We start from the raw sequence: 21,309 nt of genomic DNA on the forward strand, positions 1-21,309 counted from the left end.
TTTGGGGATCCCTAAGAACCTTCAGAAGGTACACGAGGTCAAAGTCATTATTTTAACATAAAGATGTTTGTCTTTCTCACCAGGTTAACATGAAAGCAGTGGTGGATAAAAGTGCTGACACCTTACCGAGAATCAAAGCCATGAAACCAAAATGTACTAGCAGGCATTGCTTTCTTCATAGCCACACATTTTCCATTGCTTTCTTTTTTTTTTTTTTTAAAGGCAGTCTTGCTTAAGAATGTCTCTGATGAAGCAGTAAAAAGGTATTAATTTCATTAAAACCAAACTCTTAAATGCATGCCTTTTTTCATCATCTGTGTGGCAAACAGAATTTATACATAAAACACCTCTGCTACAAACCAAAATGCAACAGTTGTCTTAAGAAAATTACTTGTGTAATTGTTTGTGATACAAACTAAACTAGATATTTTTACTTGAAAGAAAGACTGACAGAAAAACTATAGTTATTAAGACTTTGGGTATATGGGAAACATTTTCTTTTAACAAATAAAGTGATCTTGTCACTTCAAGAAAAACTGAAATTATTGTGTCAATGACAAAATTCAAAATTGTATGCAAAAATTACAATTCTGTTAAACTTGTATCCACCACTGTGAGCTTAGCAGCTTCCCAAAACTCAAAAACTTTTATGAGATAGAATGTAATTTTTGATGCTGTATAACAAATGTCAATATTTTTAAGATCTGCATAACTCAGCAAACTAATATTTTCCAAATGACTAACGCATGATATTACAAAAGCAAGCATGGGTAAAAGATCCACTAAAAAGGCAAGACAGACAAATGGATTTTAATTTAACAAAGGAAGAAAAACTCATTGATATGATTTCAGATTCCACAACACAACCAGCCTTTAAGAAACTACCACTGTCAAGTTTTACTATGGTATCAGAGTTTTGTTATAGAACCGAAGAATACCCACAATATCTTAAAAGGCTGTTAAAATATTCTATTTTCCAACTACGTATTTATGTGAGGCCAGAGTTTCTTCATATGCTTCCACAAAAACAACGTATCACAACTAGTCGAATACAGAAGCAAACAGGAAAGCCTAGCTATCTTTTATTAAGCTACGTGTTAATGCCACTCATCTCACTACTTTTTGTTTTGTCAGCTGCATTGTGGCCAGCAGCTTGAGCAGCATGGAAGACCATGACAGCAACTCTGGCACCCACAAGTTTGGCACATCAAGGTCTCCAGCACACCAGCAGTGTCAGCAGTATCAAAGGACTTGGTGTGGTATGAGTTGGGCAGCAACAGGAGATGGCACCTTTGTAACTGCATCAGCTTCTAAGATAATGACATCACACAGTGGGTAGCAGCATAGAAATCAATGACCTGACTGGTAGATGTCACCACAGGGAGACAGAAAGAAGAGCATAAAGTGACTGCTTCATGAAAACCAAGAGCACTAATTTAGTAAATGTAGGAGACCGCCCCTAGGAACTGCACATAGGTAGGAACAGAAATAAGAGAAATGCTGTTTGTGACTATGGTGGAAGACTTAGTTTAACCCTAGGTTGGTATGACCTGGAAACATGGGTTAGTACTATACCTCTCAGCAAATCCATCCATTTGAAAGAAATCATGGTATAAGAGCTCAGCACAGAAGGGTCTTTTGTCAGGGTCAATATGTAAGCATTTCTGAAAAATTAAAAACACCTAAAGTTCATATCAAATAAAAACTATCTACATTTAAACTTTTAAATACATTTTTAAAATGCCTCTTTATAGATAACGATTTTTTTTAAGACAGGGTCTCACTCTGTCGCCCAGGCTGGAATGCAGTGGTGCAATCACGGCTTAACCGCAGCCTTGACCTCTCCAGGCTCAGGTGATCCTTTCACCTCAGTCTCTTGAGTAGCTGGGACCACAGGTTCACATCACCAAACCCAGCTAATTTTTGTATTTTTTGTAAGACAGGGTTTCCCCATGTTGCCCAAGCTAGTCTCAAATTCCTGGGCTCAAGCTATCCACTCTCCTCAGCTTCCCAAAAGGCTGGGATTACCAGCAAGATCCACCACACTTGGGCGCCAATGAATTTTAAACTATAGTCAAGGATAAAGATTAATCACAGATCTAGATAGTGACCATCAATGGTTGCTAGTATCACAAAAAGAAAGACCACCAAACATTCAGTGTCTCTACATAGAAATACACAAACCTCCTGTGAAGTAGTGTTACCAAAAAATCAACATGATTCTGATCAAGCTCTAACTCTACTGTGAGTTTATAAGAAAAACAGGACACAGAGAAACATGTATACAGCATTATGTAGAAAATTCTAAGGACAAACAACCTACTTTCTTCAACAAATAAATTGCAACGTTTAAACAAAAAAGAAAGAGATGAAGAGAAGCTTATAAATAAAGTTTTAAAAACACATTGACCAATTGTAATCTATAGACTTCATTTAGATTCTAATTCAAAGTATAAAATGAAATTTTGTGGAAATTAATGAAACTTTAAATATGTTAGATATTTTATGATAGTAAAAAATTATTTGGAATTTTTATAACTTAAGGTTATTACAGAATGGAAGAGAAAGGATTTACCCTGTGCTTATAACTATGCTAGATGCTTTATGAAGATTATTTTATTTTATTTTATTGCAAAGTCTTGTTCTGATTCATTAAAACTCTTAAAATGCCAGTAAAAATAGGACTCAATAAGTAGCTTTAAGTGAACAAAAAAAGTTCTCTGCACAACTGTGCTATTTATAAGTGAAATAAGATGTCTGGGATTTGCTTCAAAATACTCCAAAAAAAAAAAAAGTTGAAGAGAGTGTGGATAAATTAAACAATATTATCAAAAGCTTGATAATTGTTTAAACTAGATGATGAGTACATGAAGGTTCATTATACAACTATTCTTTCTATTTTCTTTTCTGTTTGAAATTTTCCAAAATAAAATGTTTTAAAAGTTTTATATGGTTCTACTTGAGGTACACAAGTTGGACAATAGTTTTACCTTTATTCCCTTTATATCTCCTTACAGACAGATCACAAAGCTTATACCAATTAAAAATATTTCCATCTGTTAGAAGATTATGTAAAAAACTGGAAATGTATTATTCTAAGAACTTGTTATAATTAGTTATAAGCTTACTAAACTTCATGAGTTAAAGAATTTAAAAACATGCTAGTGCAGAGAAGGCAGAAAAAAAAGAATTAAAAAACAAAAAAAATTGGGTAAATGTTATATCTTAGTGTTTCAGAGGTAGGTATTTTATCAATACTTTAAACAATCTTAACTAATGAGAATTTTTTGAGCTAATAATTCCAAAAAGGTTAACTTTTAGAGTTGATTCTCACTTGATAGAGTGAGAATCTCTCTAACATCTTCCTTAATCAAATACAACAAAAAAGTATTGGTCATTTGTAAACTGGCTGCAGCAAATCCAGCGGCTAAGCAAAAACTCCTTTGACAATACTATACAGATCATGATCCTATGCCCTACATTTTAATATTTTCCTACTTTTCTATCCTTTTTCTTTTCTATTCTTTTCTCTTTTTTTGAGACAGAATTTCACTCTGTCACCCATGATAGAGTGCAGTGGCGCGATCTCAGCTCACTGTAACTTTTGCCTCCTGGGTTCAAGTGATTCTCATGTCTCAGCATCCCAAGCAGCTAGGATTACAGGCGCACGCCACCATGCCCAGATAATTTTTTGTATTTTCAGTAGACACAGGGTTTCACCATGTTGGCCAGGCTGGTCTCGAACTCCCGACCTCAGGTAATTTGCCTGCCTTAGCCTCCCAAAGTGCTGGGATTACAGGCATGAGCCACTGTGTCTGGCCCCTTTTTATTTTCTTATCCTACTTTTACTTTATTTTCCATTTACACAAGGCTTGCATTTTAAATGTTAAACGTTAAAATCGTGCAGTGTTTTTAGGTTTTTAATATGTTTTTCAATGAGGATGTTTTCACATTTACAAAATGCTAGATAACACTAAATGGTTTCTTACTGAGTTTTAGAACAGGTAAAATTTTCAGTCCTTTTTCTCTGAAGTTACCCTCATCAAATTACTTAAATTCTTTCTAAATGTATAAAAATTAAAATCATTAGAGGAAATTGTCGATCTAAAAGATCAACTAGACAACAAAAAAAGAAAAAACAAGTCTCAGTAGTGCATAAATTCCCTGTCAGAAAGTATAAACAAAAAAATATGATTACCTTTGCTAAATCTATCACCACTTCAGAGAGCTTAGGGTAGCGTCTTTCAAGAGGTACTCTTTCCTTGATTTCAGGCAACCTTACTCCAGCAAATACAGGATTTTTATAAAAAAGCTCCTGATGTCTTGGAATTAAATTACCTGGAAGTGAAAACAGCACATATATCTGTTATATAACTTGATAGAAGTGGTAAAGAGACAGGAGGTTTGAAATAGAGGAAATAGCGGAACACAGTTTACGGAGTTTGGACTCTCTCAACATGCAAAATTGGCTAAAGACAATGCTGTTACTGTGGCGGTACACAGCAGTATTAAGGAGCATAGGAAAAGGACAAGTAAAGAATATTTTATAACCGTCCAGATATAAGTACCAGCACTTTGTTTCTAACTACAAAGCATAAAGTGCTGAATGAAACAATAAAAATATTAATAGTCGTATGGACAGGATCTAATCTAGATAAATCAGTTCTACCCCTTTAAGAATTTAATATTTGGTCAACTGATTTTGTGCTTATATTAAGGTCAGATTTGAGCACTTCATATTTTTTCTCAACTTTAGTATCTAGTTGAATGTAAAATATATCTGAAAATTCCACTGTAAGAAGCCATTGTACTGCTTATTGAATTTCTAATATGAAAACTTCAAATCAAATAGTTAAATAGTTATTTCCAAGCTCCATCCTCAAATTTGAAGTTAATATTTCAATAAACTTCAGATTTTCATAGTCCAGCTTTGAAATTCTGTCAAAAGCACTAACAGCAAAAGTCCAAATCTGAGGCAAGATTAAGCAACTTTGGAAATCTCTGTGTCTCTCCTCTTGAATATGAAAGTAAGGACAGTAGTTATATTACACCAAATGCTCACTAACTCAAAAATAATAAATGATCATTGCATCCTCTCTACATGTAATTAACTATATGTAAAAGTGCAGAGAAACGCACAACCTCTGCTCTTTTCCTCTCTGTTGAGGGAAAAGGGGAGGTGAGTGTGATTAAGAACATGCATCAGATAGACCAATGCCAGACTGAAGGGAAAAAATAAATTAAAACACACACACAATTTTCCTATATGCTCCCTACCTTCACTTAAAACATATATAATCTTTAATGTAACAGCTTAAAAAATCACAAACACACACACACAAACAAATGCACAGAAAAATCTCTAAAATTTAAAATGCAGATGTGTAATCTTACCTAAACACATCATAATATGATATAGCTGATCAATATCAGAATCTCCAGGAAATAGGGGTTCCCCCATGAACATTTCAGTTACCAGACAACCAATGGCCCACACATCAACAGCCCTGAAAGAAAAGCAATGTGGTGTAAAATCTGCCATCCTAATATGCTCCAAAACCCAAAACTTTTTAAGCACTGAGGTGAGCTCAAAGGAAGTGTTAATTGGAGCATTTCAGATTTCAGATTTTTGGATATGGGATGCTCCACTGATATAATGCAAATATCCCAAAATAAAAAAATTAAAAAAAAAAAAAACACCTGAAATCTGCATTTAGGATAAGGAATACTCAACCTATAGTAACCCTTATTACCCATGAAAAGATATTTCCCTATTAAAGTTCTAACTCCCAATTTTGCATAAATGAGCTTTCTAGAAACTTCAATCATGTGACATAAAAGGAAAATGCTTTCTGAAAAGCCAAAACTGTTATTATGTATACTTTATTCTGGAAACAAAATTCTCAGGCTCCATTTAGAGCCTATTCATTTCTTTGTTTACACATAACTCTAGCAAGCTGGACCAATCTATGCTATGCCATAGCATACTGAAAACAGCATACCAGAAAGAGGAGGTGGTTGCTAAGGATAAACACAGTCACAATGAAGAGAACTGAAGGCTGATAGGGATAAAAATTTTAAAACTATCTTACAAATCAGTTATAAGAATTCAAAGAATATACAAGCATCATTTGGCATAGGAACAACTACCTTAAAATGCTTAAGGTTATTGCTGAATTATAAAATGGCACAAAAATTCTAACGTTAGCAAAATGAGAACTCAGAGTAATCAATAAAATAATAAATAATGTTTAGTGTGCTCTGAAAACAGAAATTATAGAAAATATTTTAGAAAGATTTCTATCAAAAACAGAAAAAGTTACAATCCTTTCTTCTTTGAAGAATTCCCTTGTGAAGACAATTTATGTTTTAAAAACATTTTACTTAATTATATTTCTGCCCCCACCTTTGCTTACTCCATCTTGCCCTGTTTCAACAATGTCACATTTAACCAACCAATGTTAACCTCTCTTTACAAGTGATAAATATATCTATTTCTGACACACTGTATAAAATAGACCACTTAATTTCCCCATCTTTAAAATAAGTATACTTGTCTCACAAGAATGTTTAAAGGGGAAGCACCAAAAATGATTACAAACCACCTTATATAGTTCCCTAAACTCTAGCCTTCCTTTCAGTATTAGAGGGATCATTTATTATATAACAAACATTCCACTGTAGCAAGAAGCAAGAGTTAAAATCTACTCCTCCCCATCATTGCTGTCTTACTTGCCATACTTGACGTCACCAACCAATAGTTCTGGAGCTCTGTACCACCGGGTTGCCACATAATCAGTATAAGCCTCCCCAGGAGCTTCCAATGTACGTGCAAATCCAAAATCACATAGCTTGACAATGCCAGACTGGGAGACTAATATATTCTCTGGCTTTATATCTCTGTGTATGATCTAAGACAAGAAGCAGAGTGTAACAGATGTTAAATAAAATTAATTATTTTGGGGCACTTGCTATGTGCAGGGCATTGCATTTTGTCACTATGAAGAATACAAACAAAAGCATAGAAAGTAAATAACCTAGGACCTAGTTGGGAAGGAAAGAACGTTTATACTTGAAATTTTATTTAAACAATCAAAAATATTGGATAAAATATATTTTTTCAAATTACTAAATCAACTGTTCGGTTAATGACTGCTCTCAAAACTAAGAGAGTAAAGCTATCATTGAAGCTGGGGCAGTCAGGGAAAATTTCTATGAAAGGGTGGGCTCTAACACAGGCCTTAATACTAAGTATGATCTAGAGAAATAAAGAAAAAGAAGGGCAATCTAAGTGAATGTGACAATGGAGAGCAGGAATGGAAATGGGAATAGACAAGAGATTGTGGGAAAACGTTTTTTTCTAGAGTACAGTTGTAGGAAGCAGAGAAGAAATATATTAGCAGCCAGACTAGGAAGTGTGGCAAGACCCTGGGAACTCATGGAAGTGACAGACAATGTGGTATTTAAAGATGATGTTGACCGTAAATGAGCTAAATCAGAAAGAAAGACGAGAGGCAGGAAGAAGAGCAGTGGGACCAGTATGAGGTGATAAGGGCCTAAACTAGGCTGGTATTCAGAGGAATGGGAGGGAGGAGATGCAGTTTGGAAATACATTAAATCAAGAATCAATAGACCGGGCACAGTGGCTCACACCTGTAATCCCAGCACCTTGGGAGGCCAAGGCGGGTGGATCACTTGAGGTCAGGAGTTCGAGACCAGCCTGACCAACCTGGTGAAACCCTGTCTCTACTAAAATACAAATAATTAGCTGGGTGTGGTGGCGCATGCCTGTAATCCCAGCTACTTGGGAGGCTGAAGCAGGAGGAGAATTTCTTGAACCGGGGAAGCAGAGGTTGCAATGAGCCGAAATCGCACCACTGCCCTCCAGCCTGGAAGACAGAGTGAGAGTCCATCTCAAAAATAAATAAATAAATAAAATAGAATTTAGAAGGAGTCTTAGCTATTTTGTTTGAACCTGGTAATTCAAAAGAATGGTGGCTCCATTTTCAAAAATAGAAAAGTCCAGAGAAAGTTTTAATGGAATAATTAGTTTAGTTTTAATCATATGGACTTTTGAGTGGAATGCTGAGCACTCAAGTATAGACATTCATCAGGCAATTAGAAATGTAAAGAGTAAACAAAAACATCAGTGGTTAAGATTTCTGAAGGAGATATTGGAAGAATAAAACAGGATACTGGTATTCGGATAACATTTAAAAATCTACAGTTAAGCAAAAGATATTATCAGGACTAATTATCTAATATAAGCAAATTGTATTTTGAAAAGATAGATTTGTTTTAAAGTCTTTTAGAAGACCGGCATCCTAAGTGGCGATCTGCCATTGCCGAGCATATTGTACAGGCTACCAACTTTTATTACCCTAAATATCAATGGTGAGGACACAGGTCCAGGCTCAGACCACCTGTGCTGTGGTAGAAGGAGCTAAAATGTAAGTGAAGAGACCCGGGTCTGGTCCCTGATTTTCAGTACAGCCGGAGACAACTCAATCTTTCTAGGTCTATCTTCTCATCCCACAAGGGGGCTACAGTGCCTGATCATCACGTTACTTCCCAACTCTAATACCTTATTACTTATGGTAACAACGATAGATCCTAAGCATAACCAAGATGATATGAGTAGAATTTTCCCTAAAACCCTTCATTGCAGACTGGGGTGGCCAGAGAAAGTATTTTGAAAAGGGTAGACTCTCACATGGGTCTTTAATACTAGGTATAATCTAAATAATTGATAATACCTAGTAATTTCAGAAAAAAAGTTGTTTGGAGTTCTACAAACCTCATAATGCTCTATACTATTTGGATGAAACTTGAATTGACAGCAATCTTAAATTTGTTTTTAAATATGTTATTCAATCTGGCTCACAAAAGGATTAAAATAATATTTTTATTTTTAAAAATTCAAGTGTTGGCCGGGTGCGGTGGCTCACGCCTGTCATCCCAGTACTTTGGGAGGCTGAGGCAGGCGGATCACGAGGTCAGACATTCTAGACAAGCCTGGCCAACATGGTGAAACCCTGTCCCTACTAAAAATACAAAAAAATTTGCTGGGCATGGTGGCGCGTGCCTGTAATCCCAGCTACTCAGGAGGCTGAGGCAGGAGAATCACTTGAACTTGGGAGGCGGAGGTTGCAGTGAGCCGAGATCACACCACTGCACTCCAGCCTGGGTGACAAAGCGAGACTCCGTCTCAAAAAAAAAAAAAAAAAAAAAATTCAAGTGCTCACATATATAGATACATATAAAAATGAATAATATATTTGAGAATAAATGTTGTCATTTTCTTAAAGTCTGGCATCTCATCCTTATGCGTACATATATGTATTTATATGTATGTATGTATGTGTGTTTATTTATTCCAACCCTTACCATTATTATCTGTCTGTATTAAGAAGAGAAATGCTAACTGCCCAGAAAACAAAAGCTAAAAAATACCTTTAATAATAATAGCAAAAATAGCTAACACTTGAACACTTACGTGTCAGACACTATTCTAAGTGTTTTTCATGTTTTAACTTATTTTATTCTCACAATAACCCTATGGATGGATGCTATTATTATCTCCATTTAACTGGAGGCTGGGAGTAAGGACTGGAGAAGAGGTACTAGGGGTTGAGAAGAAAGAGGGTAAGAAATCATAATCTAGAAGAGTTTAAGAGCAAATGGAGGAGGCGGGTGCAATGGCTCACACCTGTAATCCCAGCACTTTGGGAGGCTGAGGCGGGCAGATCATGAGGCCAGGAGTTCGAGACCAGCCTGACCAACATGGTGAAACTCCATCTTTACTAAAAATACAAAAATTAGCCAAGCGTGGTGGTGGGCACCTGCAATCCCAGCTATTCAGGAGGCTGAGGCAAGAGAATTGCTTGAACCTGGGAGGCAGAGGTTTCAGTGAGCCAAGATCACAGCACTGCACTCCAGCCTGGGCAACAGAGTGAGACTCCCTCTCAAAAAAATAAATAAATAAATAAAATAAATAAGAGCAAATGGAGGCTGGGCACAGTGGCTCAAGTCTGTAATCCCAACACTTTGGGAGGCCAAGGTGGGAAGATCATTTGAGGCCAGGAGTTCGAGACCAGTCTAACCAACATGGTGAAACCCCATCTCTACTAAAAATACAAAAATTAGCCAGGCATGGTGGTGCACACCTGTAATCCCAGCTACTTGGGAGGCTGAGGCAGAAGAACCACTTGAACCCAGGAGACAGGGGTTATAGTATGCCAAGATCATGCCATTGCACTCCAGCCTGGGTGACAGAGTGAGATTCTATCTCAAAAAAAAAAAAAAAAAAGAGTAAATGGACTAGAAAAAAAGTAGTATGACTGCCAGGCAACCCTAATAACAGTAATGCTCCCTTGAGACAAGTGTTCATAAATTATAGTGAGATCAGTTCTCCACCCATAAAAATTCACATTTTCCATAAAGAGATATGTAAATGCTCTGAAGCTTAGCAGGGAACCACTGGATTTTACAATCTCTTTCTTTTTTTCTTTTTTTTTTGAGACAGAGTCTCACTGTGTTGCCCAGGCTTGAGGGCAGTGGCACTATCTCAGCTCACCTCAACCTCTGCCTCCTGGGTACAAGCAATTCACCTGCCTCAGCCTCCCAAGCAGCTGGGATTACAGGCACCTGCCACCATGCTTGGCTAACTTTTTGTATTTTTAGTAGAGATGTGGTTTCACCATGTTGGCCAGGCTGGTTTCTAACTCCTGACCTCAAGTGATCCACCCATCTTGGCCTCCCAAAGGGCTAGGATTACAGGCATGAGCCACCATGCCCAGCCTAAAATCTCTTTCCTTAAAGACAGAATGGCACTCGTGCCAGAAGTACTTGACTCTAAACTGCCTAGATGTATCTGTACATCTCAAGGTATAATGTGTTATTATACATGGGTTGATTCATCAGGAAAGTATAAAAATAAAGGGACACAGAAGCAATATAAGCAGAACACATTCAAATGCGCTTCTACAGGGAGAGAGACAATGATTCTTTTTACTTGCTGGTTCCACTGGCAAGCCTATCCTTAGTACAGAGATGAATGTAGGGCATTCAGCCACCTAACCTCAAGTATTACAGGCCCATTGGGAAGATATCATCATTTTTATGAAGAAGGATGAATCAATATCTTTTAAATTGATACCATTAAGTATTTGATTCACTAACACCTCATGCTGATCTGATTTCTTGCAAAAACCAACATTATTATTATTCTGTTTTATATATATTTCTTCCCTGTAACAATTATCTCTTTTTGCAATTTAGTAAACTGGCATTCAGTCTCCTAGGTTTGGTCAATGTCAGTCTGCCATAAGAGACAGATAGAGTCTCAAAATTACATTTCTCAAAATAGATTTTCTGAGCCTGGATCATTTCAAAGTTTCCAGGAGGCCACTATGGGAGGCCTCCTAAAAAGGGCAGTGTTTTTCCCAGTAGAAGCTAGGTATCTGCCTCTACTAAGCAATTTTTCTAACACACACACCCACACACACGCACACACACACACACACACACACATAAACTTCACACTATAATTCAATAACATAATAAAACTACACAATAAAAGATAGTTTAAAAATTAAAGACAGTGAATACTAATAACAATGAAAAATAAATATATCCATTTAGGTGGCAAGGATGTAAAATGATTTTTTCTTTCTTCATAATTGTCTTTAGTTTTTAATTCTTCTACCATTAACATTTATTACTTTTATAATCACACAAAAAATGGCATTTAAAATATTTTGTAAAACTGGCAAAATCTATGTGCTGAGTTATTCATTTATACTTTATAGGTATCACTCATCTTGGAGGTGCTTTTATATGATACTCAAAGGATATAAAATTATTGTGACAGACTACAGGGTAAGGGTAGAAATTTTCATATATTCACACTTTGTAATTAGGCAAGAGAACACAAACTAATGAATACACAGACCCTTGGGTCTATACATTTGTCAAAATTCATCACTTAGCATTTGTGCATTTCACTTAGTAAATGTGATCTGCACATGTACCCCAGAACCTAAAGTACAATAAAAAAAGAAAAAAAGAACAGAAAACAGGGCCAGGAGTGGTGTTTCATGCCTGTAATCCCAGCACTTTGGGAGGCTGAGGCAGACAGATAACCAGGTCAAAACTTTGAGACAGGAATGGCCAACATGATGAAACCCCATGTCTACTAAAAACACAAAAATTAGCTGGGCGTGGTGGCCCATGCCTGTATTCCCAGTTACTTGGGAAGCTAAGGCAGGAGAATTGCTTGAACCTGGGAGGTGGAGGTTGCAGTGAGCCGGAATCAACCTCCGCCTCAGCGCGGGCAACAGAGCTCAAGACTCTGTCTTGGAAAAAAAGAAAATAAATATGTAACTCCAATTAATGAGATGTATAGATGAAGTATTTAGTGTTAAAGTGTACTAATGTCTGCAACTTATTTTCAAATGCATAAATCAGTAAGACAGATTAAATGATTAATGAATGAATAACTATGTGATAAAGCAAATTATTTAAACCCAATACTTACATTGTGACTGTGACAAAATCCAATTCCATTAATAATCTGAAACAAATACTTTTGAACTACTTGGTAGTCTAGTCCATTTGGAAAGAGCTCTAAGTCATCAAGAATTGTGTGGTCAACAAATTCAAAAATTAGGTACCACCGTTTTTTCTTCTTATACACTTCCAAGAGATTCACCAAATTTTCATGCCTCAGTTGCTATTATAAAAAAATGCAAAACAGCTGTTATAAAAAATGCAAAATAGTTTACATAAGATCAAATTATTAGCAATTAATTATAATTTAAAATAGATCTTAGCATAAGAAAAACAAATAAAATGCATATACAGTGTAAATTGCAAAAGCATATTTGGTTTTTAAACTACAATTGAGAGACTATATTGCTCCTTTCTCCTCTCAGAGAACAAAATAAAGCCAATAAGAAAAAGAAGTGTAACTCCATCTTTGATGAAACTAAGAGGGACCTATGACCCCTACTCACAACAGGGATGGGACTACCAAATGTAATCAAGGTCAAACAGGAGTATAGGAAGACACCAAAAGATCATCTGTGGCTACAAAGCTAGCAGCGTAAGAGTTCACACTTTGTAATGAGGCAAGAGAACACAAAAGCCAGTGACATACCCTGAAAAGACAAAAATGTCCTTCTGTAATATAATGAAAATAAGGCTCATAGGCAGCAGTGAAAACATCCCTAGAACTGAATGGCACCAAGAAACAGCAGAGGAGAAGGGCTGGATAGGGAATCACACAGAAACAAATTTGCCAGAAACAATCTCTCAGTGAGGCAAGAGTAGAAGGCAAAACAATTCATTATGAACAAACCTGCAACTGCATGTTTTAGAGAAATTAAAGCTAATAGAATTCAATCCCACACTCAGGCATATGTGATAACAAACACTATTGTGAATTACGGTAAATTCCTGCTAGCCTAGAACAAAGTCATGGCCTCTCCCCCAAATGAACCTCCTACAAATAGTCCTCCAAGGACTCACACTTTATTATAAGAAACAATCAAAGAGGAACCAATCAAGGATCAATTCAAAGATGTAAGAAATGAGGAAGAAATAAGAAATAAATACAAATGGTAAATTAACACTCACCAGAAAAAAAATGTTCCCACCTCTAAAAGGAAAGAAACCACTGGAATACAGAATACAGCTCTCAAAATGCTCAGGAAAATCAAGTATGATCCAGGAACTTTATACCCAATCAAATTGTCATTCAAGTAAAAGACAACATGAGTATTGAATCCATTTAATGCAGGACTAAATCTTATACAAATGTGGGCATCATGGTTACAAAGTAGAAAGTGAACATTTTAAATGCAACAATGCACAAATGATATAGAATATGTAAACAAGATATGTATAAGCCAGGTGCAGTGGCTCACATCTGTAAGCCCAGTGACTTGGGACAACAAAGTAAGAGAATCGCTTGAGGCCAGGAATTTGAGACCAGCCTGGGCATAGTGAGACCCCATCTCTACAAAACTTTAAAAATTAGCCTTATGTGGTTGGACATACTTCTAGTCCCAGCTACTTGGGAGGCTGATGTGGGAGGATCACTTGAGCCTAGGAGTTGGAGGCTGCAATGAGTGTGGTGAGCTATGATCATGCCACTGCACTTCAGCCTGGGCAACAGAGCAAGATCTTATCTTGAAACAAAATGAAAAAACAAAACACTAAAATAAGATATCTTCTAAAATCAGATGGTAGGTGATAGTAGATGAGTGGGAGACAAAGGAAATAGATATATAATAATTACTTTACAAAGAATTACTTTACAAATAAGTAACTGTTATATAACACTATAGTTATAAAGGTAAACAATATGGTTAGGCATGGTAGCTCATGCCTGTAATCCCAGTGCTTTGGGAGGCTGAAGTGAAGGGATAGTTTGAGGCCAGGAGTTGGAGGCTACAGTAAACTGTGATCATACCACTGCATTCCAGCCTGGGTGACAGAGTAAGACTCTGTCTCTTAAAAAATTAAAAAATAGGTCAGGCGTGGTGGTCCACGGCTGTAATTCCAGCATTTTGGGAGGCCAAGGCCGGCTGATCACGACCTCAAGAGATTGAAACTATCCTGGCAAACATGCTGAAACCCCGTCTCTAAGAAAAATAAAAAAATTAGTCAAGCATGGTTGCACACATCTACCCCATCTCTACCAAAAATACAAAACAATTAGCTGGATGTGGTGGCATACCAGGCCACCACCATGAAGTAATGAATTAATGTTAATGAAGTAATTCCAGCTACTAGGGAGGCTGAGGCAGGACAATCACTTGAACTCAGGAGGCGGAGATTATCTCAGTGAGCTGAGATCATGCCACTGCACTCCAGCCTAGGCAACGGAGCAAGACTCTGTCTCAAAAAAAAAAGGAATTCAGAGATCATATAGAAAAATATTTTTAAAAGAATTATACATATACACCATGAAATATTATGCATCCATAAAAAGGAATAAGATCATATCCTTTCCAGGGACATAGATGGAGCTGGAAGCCATTATCTTCACCAAACTAACAGGAACAGAAAACCAAATACCACATGTTCTCACTTATAAGTGAGAGCTAAATGATGAGGACACATAGAGGGGAACAACATATACTGGGGCCCACCGGAAGGTGAAAGGTGAGAAAAGGGAGAGGACCAGGAAAAATCTGGATAGTCAATGACTGACAAATAATTATTGAAATCCAATAGTCACATCATGACTCTGACAAAATTAATTTTATTAAAAATCTGAAACAAATACTTCTGAACTACTTGGTAGTCTAGTCGATTTGGAAAGAGCTCCAAGTCATCAGGAATTGTGGGGTCAACAAATTAAAAAACTAGGTACCATCATCACCTTATCATTAGCCTAGTGGATACCAGGCTGAATATCTAGCTGATGAAATAATATGTACAACAAACCGCCATGGCACATGCTTACCTATGTAACAACTACACATCCTACACATGTACCCCTAAACTTAAAAGTTAAAAAAACATGTAATCCCAGCACTTTGGGGGCCGAGGCGGGTGGATCACGAGGTCAAGAGATCGAGACCATCCTGGTCAACATGGTGAAACCCCGTCTCTACTAATACAAAAAATTAGCTGGGCATGGTGGCGCGTGCCTGTAATCCCAGCTACTCAGGAGGCTGAGACAGGAGAATTGCCTGAACCCAGGAGGCGGAGGTTGCGGTGAGCCGAGATCGCACCATTGCACTCCAGCCTGGGTAACAAGAGCGAAACTCCGTCTCAAAAAAAAAAAAAAAACCCTGCCTTCCCTTAAAATAGACATTTTACAATGTAAAAGAAGTGCTGCCAAGAAAAAAATAAAAGTTATAAAACAGTATAATATATACATAATAACTAATACACAGTGCTTACTATATTTTTTGCTATTCTAAGCAAAAAAGCCTTGTGAAATAGGTGCAATTATTATCTTGTTTTATAGCTGAAGCAACTAACTCATATAGAGGTTAAGAAATTTGTCCAAGGTCGTACAGCAATAGCTGGTAGAGGTATGATTAGAACCTCTTCTCAAAAAAAAAAAAAAAAAAAAACTAAACAAACAAAAACCCCACAAATTTCATATCCTAATGGAACTATAAATTCTGGCAAGTTGTATTTTATCAAATTAAGAAATCTAAATGATATTAGAATGTCAATTGCTCCATCAGGCTGTTTTGGCACATTTCTAATAGAAGAAAACATTACACTAAAACTTTTTACTCTTTTTTTTTTTTTTTTTTGAGACGGAGTTTCACTCTTGATACCCAGGCTGGAGCGCAATGGTGCGATCTCGGCTCACCGCAATCTCCGCCTCCTGGGTTCAGGCAATTCTCCTGCCTCAGCCTCCTGAGTAGCTGGGACTACAGGCACGCGCCACCGTGCCCAGCTAATTATTTGTATTAGTAGAGACGGGGTTTCACCATGTTGACCAGGATGGTCTCGATCTCTTGACCTCGTGATCCACCCGCCTCGGCCTCCCAAAGTGCTGGGATTACAGGCTTGATTTTTACTCTTTATTTAAAAATTCATACTATAGCACCAGATAATTTCTCTTTCTTTACTCTATGTAAAGGCCTTCTTGCCAAGATTTCCACAGCAGCTCTAACCCTGCAAATGTAATAAAAGCACAGACTATCAGCTCACAGCTTCTCCGTCTTTGTGCTTATATTTTTAATGGCAGATAGTTACCTTCTTTGATAATGGCAGACTGAATAACTCAGACCAGCCCTCCAATTAAAAATTCTTTTGGATTAATTTTCAAAAAATCTTCTTAAACATTAAAAGGCTAAAAAAGACAGTGAGGATTACGGGGCTAAAATCAAGACCAGGAGAATCCAGAGACTCAAAGCTGATTTTGACATGAAGTAACAAATGTAGAAATGAGCTTTGATTTTTGTGTCTCCACAGGGCTAAAAGGGAAAAGTCAAAGTCCAAAAGCCTTCTAAAGGTGGGATATCTGAGAGATCACCTCCAGTGAAAGCTAGAACCGAAAAAACTACACCCTCTAGAGTGAAAACGAACAGAAATAAACCAGGCATCACTAGACTTAACATCACCTTCAAGGAACTAAAAGCCTTGAACTTGGATTAACATACTGGACTGAGAGCAACTCCATGTAACTGTCAGAAGCAAATGAATATCACCTCCGGACAAAGAAAACTTTATTTTAGCCTGAAAATATTTCTACAAATAAAATTTCAAAAGCAATATTCAATTCTAAAGGATAATGAGAAACACAAGATAAAAACAGACTATAAGCAAGAATTTTGAACTTAACTAAGGAGGTCCTGGGCTGGTAGTGTGCTTATATCAGACAGAAACCAGAACTGGGAAAATTTTAATGTAAATAATTGTTACAAAGTGTAGTTAATTACTCGACATAGTAAAATAAGACTCTAAGGGATATGTTTAAAGTAGCAAATACAGAAAGCCCCACTTTTAGAGCTGAAGGAAAGTGCACAGTGCACAAGAAGGAACTAAAAATGTAGAAGAGCCCCCAATAACCACTAGACATTTAGTCCTCATTGGAAATGGCCCAGTAGCCACAGAAATGTAAAGATTGCCAATGGTGAAAAAATTTACCAGAGCACACAGGCCCGAGATAGTGGCTAGCAGTTGGTAGAGAAACTCACCAGAGTGTGCAGGTAAGCCAGAGCTAGTCCTTGAAAGATGCTGAAGTGAGCTAACAAACCTCCCACATGGTGATGGGCTCACAGCTGTACCCAAAAAAAAGCACACAAGCAGCTAGAAGAAAAGCCTCTTCCTCTTGCTAAGGAACTACAGTGTCTTTCCATGCCTGTATCTGTTGACACAACCTAAAATCAAATCAGCTGGCAAAAAAGAAATGTTTACGGAGTCCAGCTCTAGTATCACAAAGTAGGTCACAAAGGAGTGATTTGGAATTGAGAGACAATAAATTGATTACTGGAACAGTGCCCATGAACATGGAAGAAGAACAAAATAAAAATTGTCTGGAGAAAAATATTTTTACCTCAGTCTCAAATTATTTTTTAAAAATAATGTTTCAGGACAGGCGTGGTGGCTCCCACCTATAATTCTAGCATTTGGGGAGGTTGAGGTGGAAAAATTGCTTGAGCTCAGTGGTTTGAGATTAGTCTGGGCAACATACTGACACCCTGTCTCTACAAAAAATTTTAAAAAAAATTATCTGGGCATGGTGGCACATGCCTGCAGTCCAAGCTACTTGGGAGGCTGAGGCTGGAGGACTGCATGAGTCTGGAAGATTGAGGTTGAAGTGGGAGCCATGATTGCACCACTGCACTGCAGCCTCAGTGACAGAGCAAGACCCTGTCTAAAATATAATAATAATGGTAATCATAGTATTTCAAACATAAAGTTCAGCACAAAATTGAAGATAAGCAGGCACACAAATAAATAAGACACTGTAAGCAAGAAATATCACAAAATATAGGTGATTGAAACAGATACAGAATGACTTCAAATATTGTAGTTATCAAGTATAGACTACTACTCTTTAAAAGGAAAGCTAACCTCTAAAAACTGAGGGAACTTAACACCATAAAAAGTAAAATAACAGATGTGGATCTAAATAAAAATGCTAGGATGGAAAAGTGTAACTACTTTTGTTCGCAGTAACAGTAGACTAGGTAATTTATAACAATTCTCCCGCTGAATACAAGTAGAAAAGCTGGACAAAATATGTAACACAACTACTTAGAGGAATGAAAAAGATAGTAAAAAATACCTGGGCTAGGAAGACAGAAACCCAGAAAGGTGAGCCAGGCAATTAGGGCCAAATTTTTTTAACCCAAGAAACATATGCCACTTTAAAGGGAAGACTAAGAGGATAAGCAGCACTTTTCACCATTTTGCAGGCCTAAGGTAGTAGTGATTGGTGTTCAGCGGCCATCAAGGTGAAAAGAAGCAGTACAGTGCTGGTGAAATCCTTTCATTTGGGTTAGCCCTGAAAGTTCTCAAGCTATCAGTAATAGCGGATATGAAGTTTAATATATGAAGCTGAATTCTTAAATGGAGAAGAGAGAGAGAATGGGACAATAGCAATATATGAAGCAATAATAGCTGAGCATCTTCTTTTTCTTTTCCCTTTTTTTTTTTTTTTTTTTTTTTGAGATGGAGTCTTGCCCTTTTGCCCAAGCTGGAGTGAAATGGCATGGTCTTGGCTCACTTCAACCTCTGCCTCCTAAGTTCAAGCGACTCTCCTGCCTCAGCCTCCTGAGTAGCTGGGATTACAGGCACCCACCACCATATCCAGCTAATTTTTGTATTTTTAGTAGGGGTGGGGTTTCAGCATGTTGGCCAGGCTGCTCTCAAACTCCTGATCTCAAGTGATCCACACACCTCGGCCTCTCAAAGTGCTGAGATTACAAGCAGGTACCACCACACCCAGCCTGAGCATTTTTAAAAAATGACAAATGACATTATTTGATAGAAGCAAGAGCCATAAAATTAAAGCAAGATAAAACCCATACCTAGACATATTATTGTAAGCTCCTGAAAACCAAAGATAAAATCTTAAAAGTATCTACAAGAAAATGGTTATTAAGAAATACAGTAAGACTGACATCTGATTTTTCAATACAAGAAACAGGAGCCAGCAGAACAGTGGAATTCTATCTTGAAGATACTACATGTAATTAACTGACAACCCTGAATTCTATATCCTGTGAAAATAGCCTTTTTTTCTTTTTTTAAGAGATGAGGTCTCACTACAGTGCCCAGGCTGGAGTGCAGTGGCTATTCACAGTCATGATCCTAGCACACCACAGCCTCAAACTCCTGGGTTCAAGTGATCTTCTCACCTCAGCCTCCGAAGTAGCAAAGACTATAGGCCCATGCTACCACACCTAGCTTGAAATAGCCTTTTAAACACAAAGTAGAATATATACTTTTCTTTAACAAAAATGAATAGAATTCCTTATCATCAGATTTGCTCTAAAGAAAATAAAGGAAGTGCCTTAAGCATTTAAAAAATGACCCCAGATGGAAACTCAGATATGTAGGAAAAATTAAAGAGTAATAGAAAGGGTAATATTAGGTATAACCTAATAACTGCTGACTGTGAACAATTTTAAAAGGGATTTAACTATATATAGAATTTAACAATATTACATAGCAGCAGTAACACTTATATCTCTGATGGGTGGAGGGAAGAAAGGAGAGTGTAACTAAAGTTAATATTGCTAAGATTTTTGCATTGTAAAAGTACCTGTTTGAATATCAATAAGTCAAGTTTGTACATTACGATATCTAGTATAATCTCTAAAATACTAGTAAAAGACTGTTTAACAAAATAATTTTTAAAAAGAAAAAACCTAGAAATATAGAAGGCAACTAGGAAGATGATAAATATAAATCCAAATATATGTTTTATATTAAATATAAACAGACTAAACACTCCAATTAAAATACGAAGATTGTCAGACTGAATAAAACAGAAGAAATAATTGTATCTGCTTATAAGAGAGATAATTTACATCTAAAGACAGAAGGTTAACAGGAGAAAAAATTAAAAAGTATATATCATATAAATAATGATCAAAAATGCAAACATACTAATGACAAAGTGTATATTAAGACAAGAAGACTGGTCGGGTGTGGTGGCTCATGCCTGTGATCCCAGCACTTTGGGAGGCCGAGGCGGGTGGATCACGAGGTCAGGAGTTCAAGGCCAGCCTGGCCAACATCGTGAAACCCCATCTCTACTAAAAATACAAAACTTAGCTAGCTGTGGTAGCAGGCACCTGTAATCCCAGCTACTTGGGAGGCTGAGGCAGAATTGCTTGAACCTGGGAGGCGGAGATTGCAGTGGGCCAAGATCGTGCCACTGCACTCCAGCCTGGGTGATGGCAAGACTCCATCTCTGAAAAAAAAAAATACAAGAAGACCAAGAAACAAAGGATTATACAATGTTCATGAACTGATGCAATATTGTAAACATATCAATTCTCCACAAATTGATCTATATAAATTCAATTAAATTCCTAGAATTTTTATGAATGTTGGTAAGTTGATTCTAAAATGCAAAGAGACAAAAATAGCCAAGATAGTCTTATAGAAGAAGGACAAAACAGAAGGATTTAGTCTACCAGATATAAAAACTTACAAACTAGGCCAGGTGCAGTGGCTCACACCTATAATCCCAGCACTTTGGAATGCTGAGGAGGGTAGATTGCTTGAGCCAAGCAGCTCAAGACCAGCCTGGGCAACATGGCAAAACCCCATCTTTACCCCCAAAAATACAAAAATTAGCCAAGCATGGTGGCA

At 37.0% G+C, this 21,309-nt stretch overlaps 1 protein-coding gene across 2 annotated transcripts in view; it reads right to left on the reverse strand.

The window, feature by feature from the left end:
• CDKL2 (cyclin dependent kinase like 2) overlaps nt 1-21,309 on the reverse strand; it is a 50,670-nt gene that overhangs the window by 21,106 nt on the left and 8,255 nt on the right. For both annotated transcript variants that reach the window (XM_012446930.3, XM_012446929.3), the window contains exons 3-7: nt 12,539-12,733; nt 6,733-6,911; nt 5,395-5,507; nt 4,199-4,338; nt 1,576-1,664 (exon numbers count right to left, since the gene is read on the reverse strand). In XM_012446930.3, the coding sequence (XP_012302353.2) occupies nt 1,576-1,664; nt 4,199-4,338; nt 5,395-5,507; nt 6,733-6,911; nt 12,539-12,733 (716 nt within the window). The remainder of the gene's footprint in view (nt 1-1,575; nt 1,665-4,198; nt 4,339-5,394; nt 5,508-6,732; nt 6,912-12,538; nt 12,734-21,309) is intronic.

The sequence above is a fragment of the Aotus nancymaae genome, unplaced genomic scaffold, assembly GCF_030222135.1.
Source record: "Aotus nancymaae isolate 86718 unplaced genomic scaffold, 86718_ANA_hifiasm-v0.15.2.pri h1tg000006l, whole genome shotgun sequence".
Lineage (NCBI taxonomy): Eukaryota > Metazoa > Chordata > Mammalia > Primates > Aotidae > Aotus > Aotus nancymaae.